Below are 22,055 nucleotides of genomic sequence, written 5' to 3'. Positions count from 1 at the left end.
GCATTTTTCAGGACTAAGGGACAAGTTCATCTCGGTGCATTTGGTTAGGACTTTTCCCAGGTTGGACAAAGCTTCCTGGAAGTTGGCCCCATAAGGAGTAAAGTCATCCATATAGATTTCTACTGCATCATGGACCAGCTCCGAGAAGATGCTCAAGACAGCTCTCTGGAAGGTAGCAGGAGCATTGCATAGCCCAAAGGGAAGGACTCGGTAGGCAAAGGTACCCCAAGGAAAAGTGAAGGTGGTCTTATCTTGGTCTTCCGGGCTGATTTGGATTTGGTTGTACCCGCTAAACCCATCCAGGAAAGAGAAGAACTTCTTTCCTACCAGTCCATCCAACACTTGATCTATGAAAGGTAGAGGGAAATGGTCTTTCTTGGTAGCTTTGTTCAGTTCTCGGTAGTCCACACAGATTCTCCATTTCCCATTTTTCTTGGGAACCAACACTAGAGGGGACACCCATTCACTATCTGAGATGGGGTAGATGAACTCGGCATCCAACAGTTTTTGCAATTCTTCCTTGACAATGTCCTTAAGGGCTGGATTCATTCTCCTCTGAGGTTGCCTAACCGGTTTACAATCTTCTTTGATGTATATATGATGGGTACAGACCGAAGGATGGACTCCTTTCATTTCCTTATAGCTCCAAGCAAAAGCATCTAGGTGGTTGGCCAACAGACTACACAGCTCCTTTTCCTGGGACGGAGATAGGGAGGAGTTGATCTTCAATGCTTTCTCAGGGCCGAACTCCACATTCTTGACTCTGGGAGTAACAGGGTTGGTTGTACAAAGATCCACTAAGGTGCTAGCTTGGGCATCCTCCACCAATTTCTCTAAGGGTAGTGCACTGGAAGGTGGATTCTGGATCAAGGTCTCGATCAAGTCATCCTCGGTTGGGGGGTCTCTTCTAGTGGTATCTAAGGTGCACAGAGGTGTTGAGTACACTTCGTCTTCCTCTCCTTCTTCCAACCAGAGTGGTAAGTCATGCTCTAAGGAGGGTTGGGCAGGAGGGTATAGGACTAGCTGCTTGGACATGGGACCATTTTTGATGGTCATGTTTCCTGCACAACAACTTATGTAAGCATCTGCAGTAGATAACCAAGGCCTTCCCAAAATGAGAGGATATCCAGTAAGCTTTGCCTTTGGTTGCAGAACCAGGAAGTCTGCAGGGTATTCCCAAGAGTCAATAGAGACCAAGACATCCTCCACAATCCCTTCGGGAGTCACGGTGGAGCGATCTGCTAATTGCAGTACTGTCGAGGTCTTCCTCAAGGAACCCTGAAGATTGAGTTTAAGCATGGTATCCCTGGTCATCACATTAATGGCAGCCCCCAGATCAATCAAGGTGTGAGGTATAATGGTGCCATTGATGTGGACATCTACTATAGGACTTCCAGGATCTAGGTACTTTGGGCAGATGACTTGTCCCAACATAAGGTCAGACAGTTGTCCTATGACATTGATAGTTGAAGCATCTTTCTTCCGTCTGCCTGGGTGTTTGAAACACTTCTCCTTAACCAGTTTGTTGTATATTGGCACATCCTTGATGGCTTGGAAAAGTGGTATTTTTACACACAACTGCTTGAGCTCACCCAGAAGCTCATCCTCCTCTGGGTTGGGTTGTGTGGTGGCTGTTAGTCTCTCAGGAAAGGGTGGAATAGCCTTTGGTTCACTTTCATGTTTATCTTCCTCATCCTCTGGGGGAGGAGGTTGGCGATCTGGTAGAGTCTTTCCAGATCGAAGATTGATCTCCTGGATCTCCACAGCATAGGTAGGGCATGAGGTTTCCCCAGTGTATACCTGCTGGGCCTGTCTATTGTTGGGGTTCGGGTTCGGTTGAGCAGGCATTTGAGGTTGCCTTGGAGGAGCAGGAGGTAATGGCTGAGGTTGAACTGGTGGTGGAGGCAAGATGGCAGGAGGAGTGTTGTATTGGGGCCTCCACCCCGACTGAGGTGCATTCCATTGAGGCTATGGCTGGGCATGTGAGTGATATGAATGAGAAGTAGGTTGAGTGGGGTACTGAGGTGGATAAGACCATGGAGGAGGCATGGACCATGAAGGATGAGCAGGGGGACCCCAGGAAGGCATAGGAGTCGATTGGTTGGGGCTGTAATAAGCTTGAGATGCCCCTTGCATCCCCTGCTGATAAGGTCTAGATCCTTGTGGCCTCCTTTGGTTGAGGTAATAGAGAGGTTCAGTGGGAGCCTCTGTCCCTTGGTACATGGCTTTAAACCCAGGTAAGGTTGGACACTGATTTGTGGGATGGTCCTCCTCACAAACGAAACACACTTCAACCGAATGCAATGGACATGCGTTCTTAGGGTGTCTCCTTGTGCACCTAGGGCAGAAGACAGCCAAGGCTCTCTCAGCTTCTTCTTTCTTTCGCTGAATCCTGAATGTGTCAAGCTGCATGGCAATGGTCTGTCTCACCTCACTCTTAAGATCTTCTAATTGATTTGCAAGCTCATGTTTGGAGAAAGCGACACTAGCTGAGAGGAGGTTTCCTCTACCTCGTTTCCGAGCTACCCTGGAGTGGTTTCTAAACACAGTCTTGATGTCCTCATAAGGCAGTTGGTAAATGTCCCCCCCAGCTAACATGTGAAGGGTATCTAAGAGGTCTTCAGGGACTCCTCGGAGCAGGACCAACTTGAGGGATTCAGGGTCAAGTGTGCACCTGTGCTTAGTTGGAACCTCTCCTCATAATCCTCTAAGGACTCATCATTTCCCATGGTCATCCGAAAGATTTCCCCCTTTGTTTCCTTGGACCTACAGTAATCCCGGTACTTGGTATTGAAAGCTTGCTGCATCTGAGCCCAAGTGGTGATACTATTCCCAGGTAAGCCCATGAACCAGCGTAATGCTGCATCCTTAAGAGTGGAAGGGAAAAGTTTCAGCTTTTGCTCATCTTCAGTATAGTCATAGGTTCTACAAAGGACAGCAAACTCAAACAGGAAGGTATCCGGATCCTCAGTAGTCAGCCCATGGAAGTGAGGTAAGGCGGAGGGGCTAATGTTCTTCATTTTCATCTCTCCATTGGTCTCTCGGATGGGGAAGGCACCTTCTATTCTCTCATCTTCTCTTCTATTGTCAGCCATAGCTTCAGATGGAGTGGTCTCTAACTCTTCTTCTACTATAGGATCTTTGTATATCTCAGGATGTTTACCTATAGGTTCTTCTGGGTCACTGTCACCAAAGAAGAGAGAAGGGTGACTCAGTGATGTGGTGGGGGTGTTTGGTAGGAATTTCCTGATCTATCTCGGTTCCTACGAGGCATGAAATGGAAAAGACTTTCTTTTTCTTTTGATTGTTTTTGCTTTTTTTTTCTTTGGTACCTGCAAAACTGAAACAGATTGATCTACAACTAACTATGAAAGATGCAGAATTAAACTGAAAGCAGGAAAGAACTAATCTACTTTGCTCAAATGAAATTGCAAGAATGGAAATGCTAGTCTACGCTTGCAGAAAGGAAATGCTAATCTATGAAAGCAGGAAATGCTAATCTATGAAAGCAGGAAATGTCTATGCTACTTTTGCAGAATGGAAATGAAATAAACTACTTAGCAGAAGGCAAGAGTAAGAAAGTAGAAGAAAAGCAACAATTACTAATACTCTGACGTTTCCCCGGCAACGGCGCCAAAAAGATGGTGGGCTCCAGTATTGTAGCAATAATGCTACAACTCCTGGAACTTCCTATCTCTAATTTTATCAGCCCGGTAGTTCGTACAAACTTGGAAGCGACGGTGCTGTATGCACAAGTACTAGCTCTTGTCGCAGCTGTCACTTGGTCAGCTGGCACAAGTCCGCTAGGGTTCAAGCCAACTTCTATATGCTCACAGAAGAAGCTTTATGAGTGATGGACGAAAGCTAACTCAAAGGAGGTTAATCTATTTGCAGAAAGAAACTGAAAGCTAACAAAGCATGAAAACCCTAGTAAACCCTAATTTGACTAGCTAGGCCCTTACAATGCAAAACTGTGAATGAAACTTCTACCAATGATGCCATTACTTGTAGTGAGCTGAAATACATGCATATAAGCTACTTGCATCTAAAAAGACATGTTTTTGTATTTTTTCATTAAGTGGTTGGATTTATTGTGATGTTGCCTTTGATTAGGGTTTGACTGTGCAGGAGCGGTTCGAATGGAAGGAAAACATGGGCAAGGTCAGGATGGCTAGGAGAGGTCCCAGAGGGTCTCTAGCATCCGTCCACAGAAGTCTATCACGTTCGGATGCTCAGCAACCGAGTTTGCAGGCTTCTACAGGAAGTCTGCAGGGGATCCTACAGGAAACTCAGGGGTTCTACAGGAAGTCTGTGAAATTCTACAGGATGTTCAACCGTGGGAGTTTTGGGAGATGGTGGAGTGATGGAGTGGTGTGGGAGGATAGGTGAGATGGAGATGGAACTGGTGATGGCTCAGGAGCAGAGAAGTCAGATGGAGAAAGAGTGCATGCAGAGGGTTGATGGTTGGAAAGATGGGATCAACGAAAGGTTAAGTAAATGGAGCTACGTGAGTAATGGAAGAGCTGGAAGGTAAACGAGCTGAACAGAGGTCGGTTGAGTGGCTTCAGGTGTGGTTGACAAGAAGAGGAAGGTAATGGAATGGTGTGGAGCAGTGTAGATGAAACAAATTGTCTATGAATGTCACCAAAAACGAGAACTCTTTAACCTATGTTAACTGTGCTATTTTGAACCAATGAACAGCAGTGCAATTTGTGAAAGAAACTCGGGCATGGAAGTGGAATGAAGAAGTAATGATCAAGACCAGAATGCATGGATGGATCTACGACTAAAGTAACTGTTGCAGCTTGCATGGACGTGAAAAGAGCTGCGTTTCTTTTTGGTGGTTGATATGCACTGCACCCCAATCCCTAAGCGGAGATGGCAGTGATCTCTAACAACCTTTTTCTGGAGCTCCAATGAATTATAACTATCCTCTTCTAACCTAAGCAACTGGAAGCAAATTCACCATAAACTAATCCTATTCAATCTCATAAAAACTAAATCAGCACACTGTAAATTCGAATTGCATGTCAAAGTAAATAAACGAAGTGCTGGAACGAAAGGCAAATAACATTACAACACAGAGGAGGTCTATTTCTCTCAGGTTGGGCCCTAACCTGAGAGCTATAGCTCCCTTAGAAACTCAGAATGAGATCAAAATCTACCTGCCTTTATTCATAACCAAAAATCTGATGTCATGCCAAAACTGGCTTACAAAAAGAACCAACACCGAGCTGTAGCTCGTACTTCCAAATTACAAGAGTAATGCAAAAGTTCAAAAAGCTCCTATCAAAGGCTACGGCCTCAGTATTTATGCAAAATGATAATCCAACAGGTTTCCTTGATTTGTGGAGCTCGGCTGTCCAACTGAAGGTTAAACTGCTGATCCTGTAGAACAGTTGTAACTGCTGTTCCTGTAGAACGGTTGGCTGCCTCTAAGCTCGGTGGGGAGATTGGTTGGAGCTCGGAGCTATGGTGGGAATCACGAGGAAGGTCCCCAAGACTATGGACATCCTCTCCTAAAAACCAGCAGTGCCACCTTACTGTCTCCTTGTCTCCTTTCTCGTGGTCTTTTGCTCCCTTTTGATGCCAAAAACCTGAAATCATCATGTATTAGTCACGTAGATAGAATGCCTACCCTTCTTCCTACAAACAACACGAATAAACCAAGAAATGAATGCATAAGCAATAAAAGATGAATGGTTTGAGCAAAGCAAGTAGGCCAAATGAGCCCAAATTGTACCAAAAATTGGGGCTCATCAATAACCAACCCACTTGATTGCTTTTTGGCTCCTCCAAAGGTCAATCCTTAGGGCATCAATGTACAACCCACTTATTGTGACAAGTCCACCACTTGTCCACAACACTTAGGGCTTCCCAAACAACAATTAACAGTCCTCCAACCATTGTACATGGGCTACTCCTCAAACTGTCCAAAACCAAACCTCCATACTTCACTTCATGACAGTCCTTCTTCCACTGTATACCACCCTACACTCTGCTTATTAACTCGCACTCTCTTGTTCATACCACTCAAGCATTCAGCCCTATATCATGCACATAAACCCTACGCAAGAGCATTGTAATTTGTGGCCCTAATCACAAGTTCAGTCCAGACTTTCGTCCAACCATCTAGGGTCTCCACCTTCCTTTGTGTGGACAGATCTTGAGTGAGTTTAGGCAAACTTTAGGGCATACTTGGATGACCAATCATGCTTTAAAGCAACCTTAAACTAGGGCATCAAACCACTATTATTCAACACATACTAGAACAACCTACCATCCATAGCCTCTAACAACATGGCAAGACAAATACATACCTCTAAATGGTGTCTTCTTATGCCCTGTACTCCACGGCTCTGTGCACATTTCTTTGAGGTTTTGACCCTCCTTTTAGGGCTCTTAAACAACTACAAAAGTGCCCTAATTTCTGCTGCCAAATTATCCCTCCAACCTCTATGTAATCCTCTCCTTTTGCCACTACACTTTTGCGTTTTCACTTGAAATAAGCTCAAGCTTACTCCAATTATTTGGCAAGGTTTTCAGCCCTCTAAAACAAGCCTTACGGCCCTCTAAACTGGTGTCATGGAAACTCAACCCTCCTTCCAAAAAGCACAAGACCCTTTTGACCTTTCCACAAAGAATTACACAACAAATATGCCTAGAAATGTGCCTTTATAACTCTAGCAGCATATGCCCTAACTCGGTCTATCTAAAAACACAATGATACTAAAGTCATCCCCCTTTCACTTTAGATATGCTCCTATAGGACTGTGGTTGCCTCAGATGTCTTTCACCTTGAAGAAATGAACTTGGATGGTGATCAAATGAGGCTTCCTTCTCTTTTATTTATATCTTTCCATGGTGCTACGACTAGCCCTCAAAAGGGCACCTTTAAAACCTAGCTAACTTGAACATAACATCATTAACCCATCTCATATAAATATTAATTGTTTTCCTCATTTGATCAAAGCCTCCATAGTTTCCTTAGATTCCCTTAGCTCCCTTAAGGGTGCTCCACTTGCAACAATGAATAAACATTTATTTCCTTCACTTGGTTTTGTGCCCACACCTTGGTGCAAAACCCCATCGCTTGGGTACTTCGCCCACAAAACTCTTTTGTGGTCAAACTTCTCACAAACCTAGCACCTCTCAAGCTACACAAATCAACAACCTCGACTAGACAAGATCATTTTAAATGACCAAACCAATCGACTTACCTAAACTAGACAAGTTTAGTGAAATGTCCCAAATAGTCGACCTACCTCAACTAGACAAGACCATCACCTGGGCCGATAGAAACTTAATGTTACTAGCTAGTCAAAGCCTTCGTCTAGGCCGACAATCAGTGAGATTTACACATGTAATTGAACAATACCCTCATATATTTGGCTAGGACAACAACAATGAAAATGTCTCATGCTCTTCAAGAACCTATGCTCTACACAGACAACTTTATAGGATGAGTAACGAACAAGCCACTACCTCATCTGTCAATAACCTCTGATGAATTAGGTGCCCCAACAATCCAAATCCTCATCATGAAAATTCGGCACCTTTCCAATTATGGACAAGTCACAACCCGTCGACTCCACTCGAGCTTCAACCGACCATAGAATTCAAGTACCCTTTGGTCGACTCGGGGTGAACTACGTTGGCTTTTCCCCCATCTAGTTGTGTCTTAGCCTCTTTCAACTAAATATTCGGTAGTGTAACAACCACCCTCTTTACCAAATATCGACCTAGCCTTCTCCGCAACTAGATTACCAACCGATTACACACTATAATAGCTTAGTTGACCACACTCTGCAATCGCACAGGACCATATGAACAACTTTGCGCTTAACGCAAAGGCCTTCATGCCCCTTATCACCATGAAAATTACATATATATAAAACATCTCATCATAGACAAACAAGACTAACGTACTCCTCCATCTATGGTACTAGTACATGCATTAGAGGAAATTTCAGCGTAAAAGTGGCCTCCTAAGGAAAAATAATAAAATAATAGGAAAATAATAAAATAAGAGTTATGAATTTTGGAGGGAAAAGAAGAAAATTATTTTTTTAATGTATTTTTTGGCTTGTCTCTTTATAAGTTTACTCAAATTTCAAGGGTAGACACTCGTTGAATGCAGAATTAAACTTTGCATCCAACGAGTACCCATTATGCATATTTTTGAGAAGGCTTGCATTGATAAAAATTGAAGATACATTAAAAAAAAATTGTGTTCAACACATTTTTTTAATGTATCTTTAACTTTTATCAATGTGGGCCTTCTCAAAAATATGCATAATGGGTACTCGTTGGATGCGGAATTTAATTCCACATCTAATGAGTGTATACACTTGAAATTTTAGTATATCAATAAAGAGATAAACTAAAAATACAATTTAAAAAAAAAAAAATAGTATTTTTTATTTATTTTCCCTCCAAAATATTGACATGTACCTCATTAAATTTACAAGATTTTGATTGGTTTACATATTTTGTACATGAAAATTTCATGGGCACTTTTAGGCTGAAATTTCCTCTAATGTATCACATAGCAACAATGTTCATCTTTTTAATGCCTCAAGTATACAAGTAAGCAACTTATCTTATTATCTTCAAATGAATGGATACTAGGAGTGGGACTTCAACTCTCCACCCAACCATATGCCAACTACACTGCAATCTTTCTTGCATTCAACCACCCCTGAGCAAGATTCGAGTCTGGCAAGGTAATTGCTTAAGAGTTCTCTCGCCCATAGCCAATCAAATAGGTAAAAGGCAAAGTTCATTTCTTAGGTGGCTTCTCGACAGCGCCAACTGTAACACCACGAGAACTCTCAAATCAGTGAAACAACAACCACAAGGGTTCGACCAATGCACAGAGAGTCTCTATGCTGTTTTGGAGAAGATTGAAAGCACAAAATGAGGTTTATCAGCTAGATTAGCTACTACAAGAGTCAATAGCCCACTGTCCAAGTGGTTTATCATCCTACTGAGTAAGAACACAAGTGGTTTATCAACCCCAAGGCAAGCACTTGGTGGTTTATCATCTCCTTTCAGCAAGCACCTGGGTGTCTCAGCCTAACAGTAGTTTATCAACCCAACAAGTTCCCAGTGGTTTATCAACCCTAAGGCATGCAACTACTTAGGTGGTTTATCAACTCAACAAGCACCTAAGTACCATAACTCCACCAAACTCTCTGGAAAACAACACACGGCATATGCATAGGCTCAGTAAAACAACACACAAGCACAATGCATGGCTTAGCGAAAACACAAGGAATCCATCCCATCAGCACAAACACAGTTTCTGAGAGAAACTGAACTTTCCAGGCAAACCACAACAATTGCCAGACTCCACTCTGCATCCCTTGCTCTCTCTCTCTCTCTCTCTCTCTCTCTCTCTCTCCCCACGTTGTCCCTCCTCTAGGCGATCCCATAGAATGAGTACTCTCCTCCAATAATCTCCTCTCTTAATTTTTTCTCTCGACTTCTTGCTTGTTAGCCCTATTAGCACGAGCTACGAGAACAAGTTTGCAGACTCGTTCTCCACTCATGAGGCTCGTTCCTCCATTGAATCACTGCCCAGTGGTGTCATTATGCCAACAGAGATTTAGGTGATGGAATAAATGCAAGGCTTGGGCTTACAAGCAACTCCTATTGCAAACATTGAATCTGTGTCCCATCTCAGCCAATCAATGTGTTACAATTCCACACAATTTACATGAATTACAATTCATAATGATATTTACAAGAGTGTTCACTACAAGAATTGTCAACTCTTCCTTCATTGATCTAACACACATTGCTCGTGCTCAACTAACTTGCCACTAACTCGCTCCATCTCCTCTTATAATTTCTATCTCAACCCTAATCTCCCTCTCAATGGTTGAGATTAAATCGTGATCAATGGTTGAGATTAAATCACAAGTTAACTTAGGAATTTTCAATTTTCCTAAGGCTAAATTTAGGAAATATTTAAATAAATTAATATTCTACTAAAGTGACAGTGTTATGGGTTCCTCTGCTAGTCTTAGCACTTATACAAGCAAAACCCTTACATATCTACTCCAATCAGCATACTCTTAAGTCTTCATGTTGTGATACCATGTTGGTATTCAGAGATGCACAACCATGAGAGAGAGAGATACATGGGGAAAATGCAGTGTTCCACAAAGACGCGCTCCCCCACGCTCCGAGGATGGGGAAACTCTAGGGGAAACATTTCCCCCAGTCCCCTTTTTGGGGAAACCCGGGGAAACTCTAGGGGGACGTTTTTCTGTTGACGAAACATGACTTCTTTGCAAGGGGGACCGGGGGATGCAAGGGGGACATCGGGGGACGGAGGGACGCAAGGGGGACAACGGAGGGACACATATCCATCCCCCCATTTTTTTGTCTAGTAATTTTTATAAAACATTAAAAAAATACAACTTAAAAATAAACAAAAAACAACAACAACAAAATGAAACTATATTAAAACTTAAACCTAGTTAAAGCTTAATTTTTTTTAAACAAATTAATTAAATAATTATATTAAAATTTAAAACTTCAAAAATAAAATAAAAACAATAACAAAAAAAAAACTTGAAGTATATAAAAACTTAATACTTAGTATTTATTAATATTATTTAGTATTTTTTGAAAAATTTACTAGTATTTCACTGCTCAGTGCTTTCTATGTTTACTTATAGTTTAGTATTCTATGGCTATTTTAGACTTCAACATAATGTCAATGTCATTGTCATATGATGAATTTACTTTTTATCGCTTTTGAAAACTTGATGCGCATTGCATAATTTCAATTGTGAAATGATGAATTTATTAATTTAATTTAGATGTACCTTGCATCATGCCAAATGATGAATTTAGAAGGAACAATGCATAATGTCAAATGATAGGTTCAATTTAGTAATTTACTTTTAGATTTACAATGCAGAAATGTCAAATGATAATTCATAAATAATAATAGTCTAATAAGTAATGATGATCATATTTACTCTTTAGATGTACATTTCATAATTATTAAGATTTTCTATTTCGTTATTAACATATTCTTGGGATTTTACTTTTTTTATATTAAATTTTTAATAATTTATAATTTTATAATTTTTATGGATATGACATCCCCCATTTCCCCGAAAATTCCCTAAATTTTGGGGTTGCTTATATACATCCCCTTTGTGCGTATCCCTGCTCCCGCATTTCCTGTCCCGGAATAGGAAACTTGGTGGAACATTGGGAAAATGTATTATTCAATTAATCAAGAAGTCATTAAATACAATATGACTTTTCTTTTATATGCCATTTAATAAGTTATTAAATCACTCCTCTAATAAAATTATAGTTATCACTAACCTGACTCAATTAGTACTCTTCATTCAAGATAACCACCTATTGTCTATGGGCAACTCATTATTCTTTATGATTATCTCTAACTGGTTGGATCAAGCTCAACAATTGACCCATGAGAAAAAACAGGCCTGGATGTCTCGTGTTACATCGAAAAATTCCTATCAGAATATAACCTCATGCATTCTTCTACCTTGTATTCGTTAACTTCTCTAGATATAATTCCCCAAAGAACACCAGTTGCAGGACACCTCTCCAGTATCTACATTAACACCAGAAATTACCACTTTCTTGTCTGCTGTTATATGTTCTTTTTTTGTTTCCTTTGCGGAAAAGTGGGTGTTAGCTCGTCAATAATATATAGTTTTATACAACTTAGTTGTTCAATGGGATATGTCCATATTTTCTGTAATAAGGAGGTTTGACTATCTACCGAATTCTGTTGTGCTTTCCTATCTAGGAAAGTCTCTTTTGAGTTTTCAAGCTGGGATCAGATCCCAAGCCATGCAAGTGCTGCAACAAAGGCTGGTCACTGAAGTTCGCAGGCATGCAAGAGAGAAGGGATTCACCAAAGTCCCAAAGGCTGACAGAAAATGACCTAATCTTGTATTTATGAAAGAAAAAAATAATTAGTACTAACTCCCAGAGTAAAATGAGCCACCACAGCTGAAAATTTGATACAGAAAAAACAAAAAATATTCTATTTTTGAAAAAGGTCAAACAATCGTTATCTGCAAAGTAACTTCAAAACAACCCAAAGAAAAAATGGCCAGTTGAACGCTAAAAGCATCCCATGTATTTATTGCCATAACAACATAGAAATCGAAAATTCAATCAATACAACATTGTAATGATTGGGATGTATGTTATGGCTCAGAATTAAGAAGATATAATCCAAGTTGATAAAAATCACATCACACGCCATCTGGGGCACATCTTTGATGACTGAAATATTTACCGTCCCAAAAGCAAGGTTGCAAATTTGCAGTGGCATAGAAATATAAAAACTATAGGTTGCAATTTTGCAGTAGCATTGAACTATAAAAGCTATCTTAGTGTAGTCGGTGAGATTTGCGAAAATGTCATAGAACATGGTATCTTCTTTACTCTCCTTTGATTTTGATAAAAGCATATACAACTGAGCCAAAGAATCCAAGAGACTGTCCAACAACATTCAACTGCCAGAAAAAAATGAGATAAATTTAGTCATTTCTAATCAAATATTTCAATTTCAAACTAAAAATATTTTTAAATCCTTGATCAGATAACAAAACAATCGGAAACCTGAAAATTCCATAACCATCTGCAAATTTGTGTTGGAACCAAAATAAAGACAGTACAACAATATTAATGAAGTGTAGAAGAAATATTTACCCAATCAAAAGGTAATCCACCAAACAACAGCCACCCAATGATTATAGTGAAGAGATCCTGTATGCCAGAAAAATATACAGGAGAAAATTATTAACCGCACAATATAGCATACATAATACCAATTTGTCTTAGAAACATTCAGAGGAAAATTCTTCTCAAGGAGGTGCTGAAAGGGCTGCATATTAACAGAAATGAATGTAAGTCAACCAGAAACAGCGAGGATCCCACCTTCAGATTACCACATATGGTTTGTGTAAGGGCAGAGTTCAGCGTCGTATTCAAAAATATGGCATAATTAAGACAAAATGCCATCATACACGAAAGTAGCATCATAACCTGCAAAAGGAAAAAGGTTGTTTTGACTCTGACAAAACAAAAGCTAAAGAAGCTGTCAACTCCTAGGGTACTCTAGCTAACACACACGTAATTGCATATTTGAATCATAACGTTTGCTAAGACATTAGGAAAAAAAATTCTATGATGAATGCATGCATGTATTTGTAAGAACTTAAGGTTTAAAAGGATGTCAAACATTTTCATTAATAGTTTCCTACAAACTCTTCACCAGCAAACACCTCTTGAGCAATTTTATTTACTATCATAATTCAAATATGTATTAGCTCAATTGGTTGGACCATCCAACAAAAGCATGTTGCCAATGGTAGGGTCACAAGTTCCAAACCAGTTGATTCCCTCAGGGCTATCAGCTAATCTTGCAGCTGGTGGTTGATACTGTCCTCCATCCAGATATTCCAGGGAAGAGTGGGGAAGCTATAAATTTTTACTTTAAAAATATATATATATATATATATATATATATTATAACTATCAGTTTTCCACGAGGATGCGTACCCTAGGGTGGGGAGTGCACTCCCCATGTTTCCCATGCACCTGAAGATAGGGGGTGTTAGAATTTCCCGAACCCAGCTCCTGGTATTCGGTTCCCAGAATTATTAACTGAACAAATACATGCCTAAGTTCCTGACCAAAATATTTAGCAAAAGCAAAATTACTCAATCTGAATCACACACACATCAACAGATTTCTGCCTGTTGATTTGGGGTAGCATCAGATGTGCTCTAGCCATGAAAATTGGTGGAGAGACTAAATCACATGAGATCTCCAAGACCCATAAATGGTTTGGGCAGATTCTAACCAGTTTGGGAGATATTAAAATAATTAATATTTTTAATGAAGTTCATAAGTCTAAACTTAGGAAAAATAAAATATTAATGGGTATTAATGTAAAAATGGGTTAAAAAGTTCCAAAAGTCATGGATCAAGCCAAATCTAATCTTAGCCGTTGATTAGAGATTTAATCTCGGTTGTTGAAGGACCAACAAGAAAAGTATAAGAAGAGGCTTGAGGGTCGGTTGGAGGACACACCAAAGTGATCAATGATTCTATTCTCTAGAGCGAGGTTTGCTAAGAGAGATAGAATCAGTGAATAGCAGCGAGGGGCAGTGAATACATAGCAGAGAGGAAAAGTTGGTACCAAATAGACGGCGCAGAGCCCAGAGAGGTTGACGCAAAGGCAGATGGGTGCTACACAGAGGCAGCTAGGAGCTACCAGCGTGTGAGACGCAGAGGGTCTAGGGGCTTATGCAGAAGCTCCAGAAGCTGACACAGAGGCTAGCAGAGTTGTTGTAGGGCCAAGAGGCAACGCTGGGACGATTTTTGTGGGTCGGACTAGGTGCTAGTGAGCCAGGAAGGGTGACGCAGTCCCTATTAGAGTGACACAAAGCAATGGCAGCTACAATTGTTGCTACAGGATCATTCATCCGGTCATTGATCAGTCGGAATATCTGTCTCCGAGGAGAGATACTATTTCCGAAGGCATTATCTATTGGGTGAGCCATTTCTAGCACCTTGATTGTATTCTGAAAACTGCATAATAATAAAACCCTCTAAATAGCTGCATCGGTTTTCCTGCATTGGGTTTTTCCGGGGACATTGGTCCAAAATAACAATGTCACTTGTGTGCTTGTTATTCTTTCAGTTGATGATCTGTAGATGTTGATATTGTAATCGTGTTTATTTTCAGTATTTACATGGTAAATAACTTGTTAAGTAAATTAAACAAGTAGGAAGAAATAAACCAAATAGTACAAGAAAATTTTCTAACAGGTTAAACTTAGAAATTCCAACACTGCCCAATCAACAGTTCATCAATAAATTGATCACAGAACTTACTTGGCCTCCCGGCATAAGATAATAGCCCAACTAAGAAAATATAAAACTGATCATCAGCGTCACTACACTCTCTCGGACCCAACACACACTCAATAAGAAGCCTCTCTCAATCTTGTGTTGTTGTTGTGTCTCATCTCCTCACCAATGTTATCAAAACTGGACCGTTCATCAAACTAGTAGACCCCCGGACCGGGAACTGGTAAAAAAAAAACAGATCATAAAACCGATCAACCAAAAATACATAAAATATTCAAATTTTAAAGAAAACCACATACATTCATGTGCCTCCATATGAATCCAAACCATTTATACACAAATCAGAAAAATTTCTCATTTGTAGAGCATATAATGGTGCGCATAACCAAATAACACCGATTGCAATCCATCTTTGAACTAAAAATACATCAAAAAAAAGACTTAGATGGCCTCTAACATCCAAAAAAATTCATGCTACAACAAATACCTACATATCAGCAAAATCTTTGCCTATACAGGAATCTTTGTCATCAATATCACCCTCTAAGCATTAAAATAAAATAAAAAATGCTCAGCATGTCAATTCAATATTTTGTTTGATTGATGGGTATGTTTGTAGTAGGATCATGATAGAGAAGTTCAACAATCAATGCCACTAACATCAAGGTACATAGAGGGATTGGTGTTCTTGATTAAATGCTAGTTCGATACACTCATACATGACAAAATCCAATGGAAACATTGCAATCCCTCCAATCCCGAAATCCTGAAAAACTATTAAGTCTGCTAGATTTTGAGTGAGATCTAAAATTCTACTTTCTCCATATGAAATCCAATGAGGTCGGAACCACTCTAAAACATCCTGTCATGGTAATGTTAAAAAGTAGAAGGATGGAAATGAAAGATAAAGGAGAATTTAACATTATCATGAATTGCATATAGCAATAGTAGGGCCCAGTGTTACTTGGGTGCGGGAGTGAAAGCGGGGAGTGGGAGCGAAAACGGGTGCGGGAGCGACATTTTCAAAAGCTCCCGGTTTGGGAGCGAATCTAGGAGCAATTTTTATATAATATATATATTTTTTATATTTTGATACATATATGTCAACAAAAACATGTAGAATGACGATTTAGATTAAGATATATTAAAAAAAAAAAAAACATAGATTGATCATTGAACCATATAACATCAATCATCTAGAAGTTATAATCTTCATCAACAACGTCCACAAGTTAGTAACACACAGCATATTGAGTCTCGTGAATCATGCTTTTTAAATCTTAAAGTTTTAACTTCAAGCTTTCAAAATTGAAAATTCAATATATAACATTTATCATCATTGGTCACCAAAATTGTACTTGTAAGCTAAGTTTAACCATTACAAGAAATAATATCTAACATGAAATGAAATGTTATAAAATGAATTATGAAATGAAATGAAACAACTTTCACGAAGCATCATATTCATAATTCATAATCATTACGAATGAGTTATAATTGCCAACTTCAAACTTCAAACTTAAATTCTCACGGTCATATCTTGTTTACAAAAAATATCATTATGATATGAAAGAGTCAAGACTCAACAGTTATGAAAACTAATAGAAACTAGAAAAGACAAGTAAACTGTAAATCTATTATCTACTACTTCATGCAGCCCTTGCCACGAGAAGTGTCTGATGTATGAGCAGGTCGTGGTGGTCTTCTAGGAGTCTCCTCCCGCACAGATCGATGACCAAAACCAGAAGGCACATGCCCTCCACATGAGGGTGTAGATGGAGGCGAAGATAGCAAAGGAACAAGACTCGGAACTCGAGCACTGCTACTGGATGGTGGAGGTGGCATGGTTATTGCTTCATCTTCCTCTCTCATAAGTTCCGCTTCCAATTCTTCAAGATGTATAGTGCCATCCTCCAAATTATCATCCTCTGGGTGGTTGTCCCAAATTTTATATGTTGGATCCTCATAAGCCCGATCACAGTAATGACTCAACAACCTCAAGTTGTAGTGCACATAAACCAAGCTTTCTGCCTGGTTTTCATTGAGTCTGTTTCTTTTCGCATTATGTATGAAGCTGTAGGTGCTCCAACACCTCTCTGCAGAAGAAGTATTTACAACCTATGAGAGAAATTTTTTTGCCAATTTTGGCAAAAGTCCCTGGCCGCCATATGATTCCCACCATGTGAGAGCATCAAATCTGTCTCTATCTTCCATTGCATGAAAGGTACCAAACAAACCAGTGCAACTGAAGTATCTACCTAATTCAAGACGCACACTAGCACATTCCTCCCTGTCAGTTATCAACTTTTATAATGCTTGCAAATATCCTGTAGATACCTCTTCATCTATATGGGTTTTGACCCTAACCCCACCCCCTGGTGCAGGTTGGCCCAACCAAGATGTAGAGTAGTATTTTGGTGTAAGGATATACGCTAAGCAATGTAGTGGAACATTAAGTTTATCCCACCGTATACACACACAATCGTGAATCAATTTATACAAGTTGGGATCATTGTTATGAACAATATCTTTTATTTGCCCCAACATGGTATCCATCTGCTCATACACCTTGCCAATCACTGGTTTATCTGTATCTGCAAACCGAATCATGTGATAAACGGGCTTGGTGAAATCCAATACTTGCCTCACACGTGCCCAAAGCATACCATCAAGAGTGGCCTCCTCCACCTGTTCAAAACCTTGCCTGTCAGCTGCATTTGTAGCCCTTTCGTTTAATACCTGTCAGTGTGGACTTGATACCATGCTAGCCAATGACTCTCTTACCTTCAAAAGGCGCCTGCAGGTGAGGTAATAGCTACCAAATATAGTCCTCGCAATCTTCAACAACTCCAATCTTGAGTGACTACGGAAAAGGCCATGGGTATTGCTATGATTTGTAATAAATTTTATCATTCCTTTGCCTCTCTTGTACAAATCACCAATCCATTTGTATTGTTCATTTTTGTTCTTAACAATATCATGCATCAAAAGGTTCATTGTGTGAACCAAACACCCAGACCAAAATATGTTGGGGTATTTAGCCTCAATAATTGCTCCTGATGCCTTACAATTAGGAGCATTATCAGTGATGACTTGGATGACATTATATGGCCCAATACGCTCAATTGTTTCAAGTAATGGTTTTGCAATGTTGATGGCGATCTTGAACTTGTTTGAGTAATCATATGCTAAAAGAAAGATGGCACCACTAACAGACACAGCAAGAACATTTATCAATGGCTTGCCTTTTACATTTGTCCATCCATCAGATACAATGGACAACCCATGGTCAGTCCAAGAACTTGTCATTCTATTCAAAGAATGTGATATTTTTGCTTTTTCATGATCAAGTCCAACGGTTCTTGCCTTGTCATACCCAGGGCTCTTGTATCCTTTAGGGGCATCATTTATGGTAGAAACCATTTCGTGCCAATAAGGTGAGCGAAGAACATTGAATGGTATCCCACATGCATAGAGAAACCTGTAAACTTTTGAATCCACAACATTCCTACACCCTTCATCAAGGAAATCTGATATGTTTCTACGCCTTAAACTTGGTGACCATGTGCCTCCATATCCACTGCCTTGGGAGGATGCTAAAGGAGTTCTTTGTGCATATGATTGTGAGCTTGGTTCAAAGAAACCCTTTGATTTTTTAGATTTGTATTGGGCTTCCTCCTCTTCCTTTATGTATTTGCCTCTATCTGCTGCTGAGACACCTGTACAAGTTTTGATTCCTATTTGTTTATCTCCATCCCATGGCCTTTTCCTGCAAAGGTGCTTTTTAGCACGAGTGTATGAACCTGTGTAATTATTGTTGCAATGGGGGCAATGAAATTTAGTGGTTCCACCCCCTTTCCCTGCTTCAGGCCTATTAACATATTTCCACAATGGGGTTTGGTCTTGTTTAGTTTTTTGAGCTGACTCATGTTCACTCTCCTCCAGCTCCTCACCGGGGTTTTCATCAAATCCACTATGACCCCCTTCTTCATTTTCAACCCTCCTTTTTCTACTCTCCAACACCATAATAACCAAAAAAGGAACAAAGAAGAAGAAAATGCCCAGAAATATAACCATGATGTTTGAAATTTGATGTTTTGAATCTGCAAAATTTTAAAAAATGGAATGGGAATGGGAATGGGAAATAGAGAAAAAAATTATTTATTTATTTAGGAATGAACATTAAAAAAAATTGCTAGACACTCTATTGTAGAGCCTACCTCTTTGGCCTCCAATCTCCCCTTGCAAGCTCTTCAATCTCCCCTTGCTCCTTGCTTTCTCTTGCTCTCTCACTCTCTTGCTCCTTGCTCCTTGCTCCTTGCTCTCTCTTGCTCTCTCACTCTCTTGCTCCTTGCTCTCTCTTGCTCTCTCCTTGCTCCTCACTCTCTTGCTCTCACTCTCACTCTCACTCTCAAACAATGATGAAATGAATGAGGGAGGGTTTATTTATATTCTTTCCCTCCCTCCAACCCTCACTCCTCCCTCCCTCACTTTATTTTCACACAAATCATGTTTTTGAAAAAAAATCCCCGCGTTTTTTTTCGGGCGTCGCTCACCACCGTCGAGAGCGATTTTTATAACCCGAGAGCAATCACTCCCCGACCGCTCCTGGGTTGTAAAAATCACTCCCGGAGCGACGCTCCCTCTGTCGATTTGAAAAAAACCAAGGAGCGGAAATTTTTTTTAGAGAGCGCGCTCCCGACCCATTCCCGAGTCGCTCCCGCCCGGAGCATGGATTGGGAGCGGGATCGGGGGGGGCTCCCCCGCAACACTGGTAGGGCCATAGGCTTGAATATTAGGTACCTATTATGGGCTAGTGCCCAGTTAAGACAAAAAATAAAAGAATAAGAGTAAAACAGGCCCCACTTGTTTCATTTTATGCGGTTTTACCAAACCAGCCAAAAACGATTCAAGTCACTGGTCTGAACCAGTTTTTTCCTCAAAACGGTCAAACCGACTAGTTCAGACCAATTCAGTTCAATCCTGATAACACTTCTCCTCACCTTAGCCTTACCTTTATAATTTTACATTGAGCCAAAATCCTAATCCTAACCCTAACCCTAATCTCAAAGTGATGGATGGTCGAGATTAGATATCACCTCACTTGAGATCAACAGCTAAGATTAAATTTTGACTTAATCACTTAAGTAAATAATTTACTAAGTTTTTATTTTAGCTCAATAAGCCAACATATAATTATGTGTTTTTTCCTAAGTTTAACTTAGGATAAGTTACATGAGCAAATATTCTAAGGTGAAATGTGGGCAACATTTTCACGCTTAGACACAAGGCCTGTGCAACAGTACATGCCCAAGTTACAAACTTCAACAGGGGGACGCCAGGGGAAACATTTCCCCACATCCCCCTTTTGGAAAACTTCCGGGAGACACGAGGGGAAAATATTTCCCCAATGTGGGGGACGTCTTTCCACAAAAGGCATGCTTATCGGCGCCCCCACCCGCTCAAAAAGGGTTGGGTGCCCCTCCTAAATTTTGATCAAAAACAATAATTTATGAGTGGGGAAGCCTAATATTCAACCCCAAGGCCCTACTAATGCTATATAATTAATGATAATGTTAAATTTTTAAATTAAAAGGACTAGGTCCCTACTAATGTTATGTAATTAATGGTAGCATTAATTTCATTTTCATCCTTTTATTTAAATTTTTAACATTACCATTGAATGATTCAAGATGTTTGGGAGTGATTTTAACCTCATTGGGTCTCATATGGAGAAAGTAGAATTTTAAATCTCACTCAAAATCTAGCAGACTTAACAGTTTTCAGGATTTCGAGATTGGATGGATTGCAACGTTTCCATTGGATTCATAATGTATGAGGGTACGGAACAGCGTATAATCAAGAGCGCCAAGCCCTCTATGTACCTCAATGTTGACAGCATTGATTGTTGAACTCCTTTGTCATGACCTTAGTAAAATTATACCCATCACGCAAACAAAATCTCGATTTGACATGTTAAGCTTTTTACTATCTTATTTTAATAATTAGAGGGTAACATTGATGATGAGGATCCCAATATATGCAATGATTTTGTTGATATGTAGGTATTTGTTGTAGCATGAATTTTTTTGGATAATAGAGGTCATCTCGAGTCTCTTTGTTGATGAATCTTTTGATCAAATATAATTGCACTCGGTGCTATTTTTGTTATATGCACCTTACATATATATATGAGAAACTTTGCATATTTATGTATAATGTCTGGATTCATATGAATGCACATGATTATTTACATTTTTTTTTCAAAATTTGAATATTTATGTACTTCTTGGCTGATCGATTTTTTGGTCTGGTTTTTTTTCCAATTCCTAGTTTTTGGGCTGAAAGATTTGATCACTGGTCTGGTTTTGATAACATTGGTTCATTGTCCATTTTAATTTGTAGTTTTAACTTTTCATTCTTGACTCTAGAAACTGACGACCTTAGACCAAGTCTTTCACTCGACACTTTATACTAGTTTTGAATTTGAATAATTTCAATTTACTATTCGAGTCTCCAGACTCCAATATCTACTATTTTGCTTAGTACTAATTAGATTCTAGAATAATGAATGACGAATTTAAATCAATGTACACAAAAGTTTTACTATTTCTATTTCATTGAATCATTTGTGAACCACGATCTATGAATCAATGTATTTCATTATTGAATTTGAATCTGCATCATGTTATATATATATATATATATAACTCGACGTACCCCGTCCTCCCTGAATTTCCCTAAAATTTGTGGGTGTTCCTACACATCCCCCCGTGCATATCCCTGTTCCCGCATCCCCCTTGTCCTAGAAACTTGGTGGAACATTGATATATATTTTAAACAGAGATACACATAAGATCCCCTTTAACATGAATGAGATTAAAGCACCTGAAACACTGGAGAATACAACTGTGAAAAATGCATCGTCATTTCCAGTTCACCACTAAAGAAGCTCCACAGAAAAAGTATAGGTCCACAAATCACACCTGAAAATAGCCATAAACTATTATGATCAACATAAACCAAACTCCCTTCTAAAACAAAGAGTGTAACTGCTGCTACCCAATCAAAACTAGTAATGGAAATAAGGACCTTGTTTACAAGATTAGTATTTTTTTGTAGACTTGTAAATTATAACTATTGACCTCTTTATCAGCAAGCAT

The 22,055-nt window shown here is 39.6% G+C and overlaps 1 protein-coding gene across 1 annotated transcript in view; it reads right to left on the bottom strand.

Annotated features, from left to right (window-relative positions):
- Positions 1-12,122: 12,122 nt before the first annotated feature.
- The window catches only part of LOC149227661 (UDP-N-acetylglucosamine transporter UGNT1-like), a 66,272-nt gene continuing 56,339 nt past the window's right edge, over positions 12,123-22,055 (bottom strand). The window contains exons 7-10 of the mRNA XM_089377853.1: positions 21,781-21,878; positions 12,952-13,059; positions 12,724-12,780; positions 12,123-12,527 (exon numbers count right to left, since the gene is read on the bottom strand). Of these exons, the coding sequence (XP_089233979.1) occupies positions 12,453-12,527; positions 12,724-12,780; positions 12,952-13,059; positions 21,781-21,878 (338 nt within the window). The 3' untranslated portion in view covers positions 12,123-12,452. The remainder of the gene's footprint in view (positions 12,528-12,723; positions 12,781-12,951; positions 13,060-21,780; positions 21,879-22,055) is intronic.

The sequence above is a fragment of the Pinus tabuliformis genome, chromosome J, assembly GCF_031772625.1.
Source record: "Pinus tabuliformis cultivar Carrire ecotype Pingquan chromosome J, CPIR1, whole genome shotgun sequence".
In the NCBI taxonomy this organism is placed as follows: Eukaryota; Viridiplantae; Streptophyta; class Pinopsida; order Pinales; family Pinaceae; genus Pinus; species Pinus tabuliformis.
Note: the sequence above shows the minus strand (reverse complement) of the source record. Positions and strands in the feature narration are given on the sequence as shown.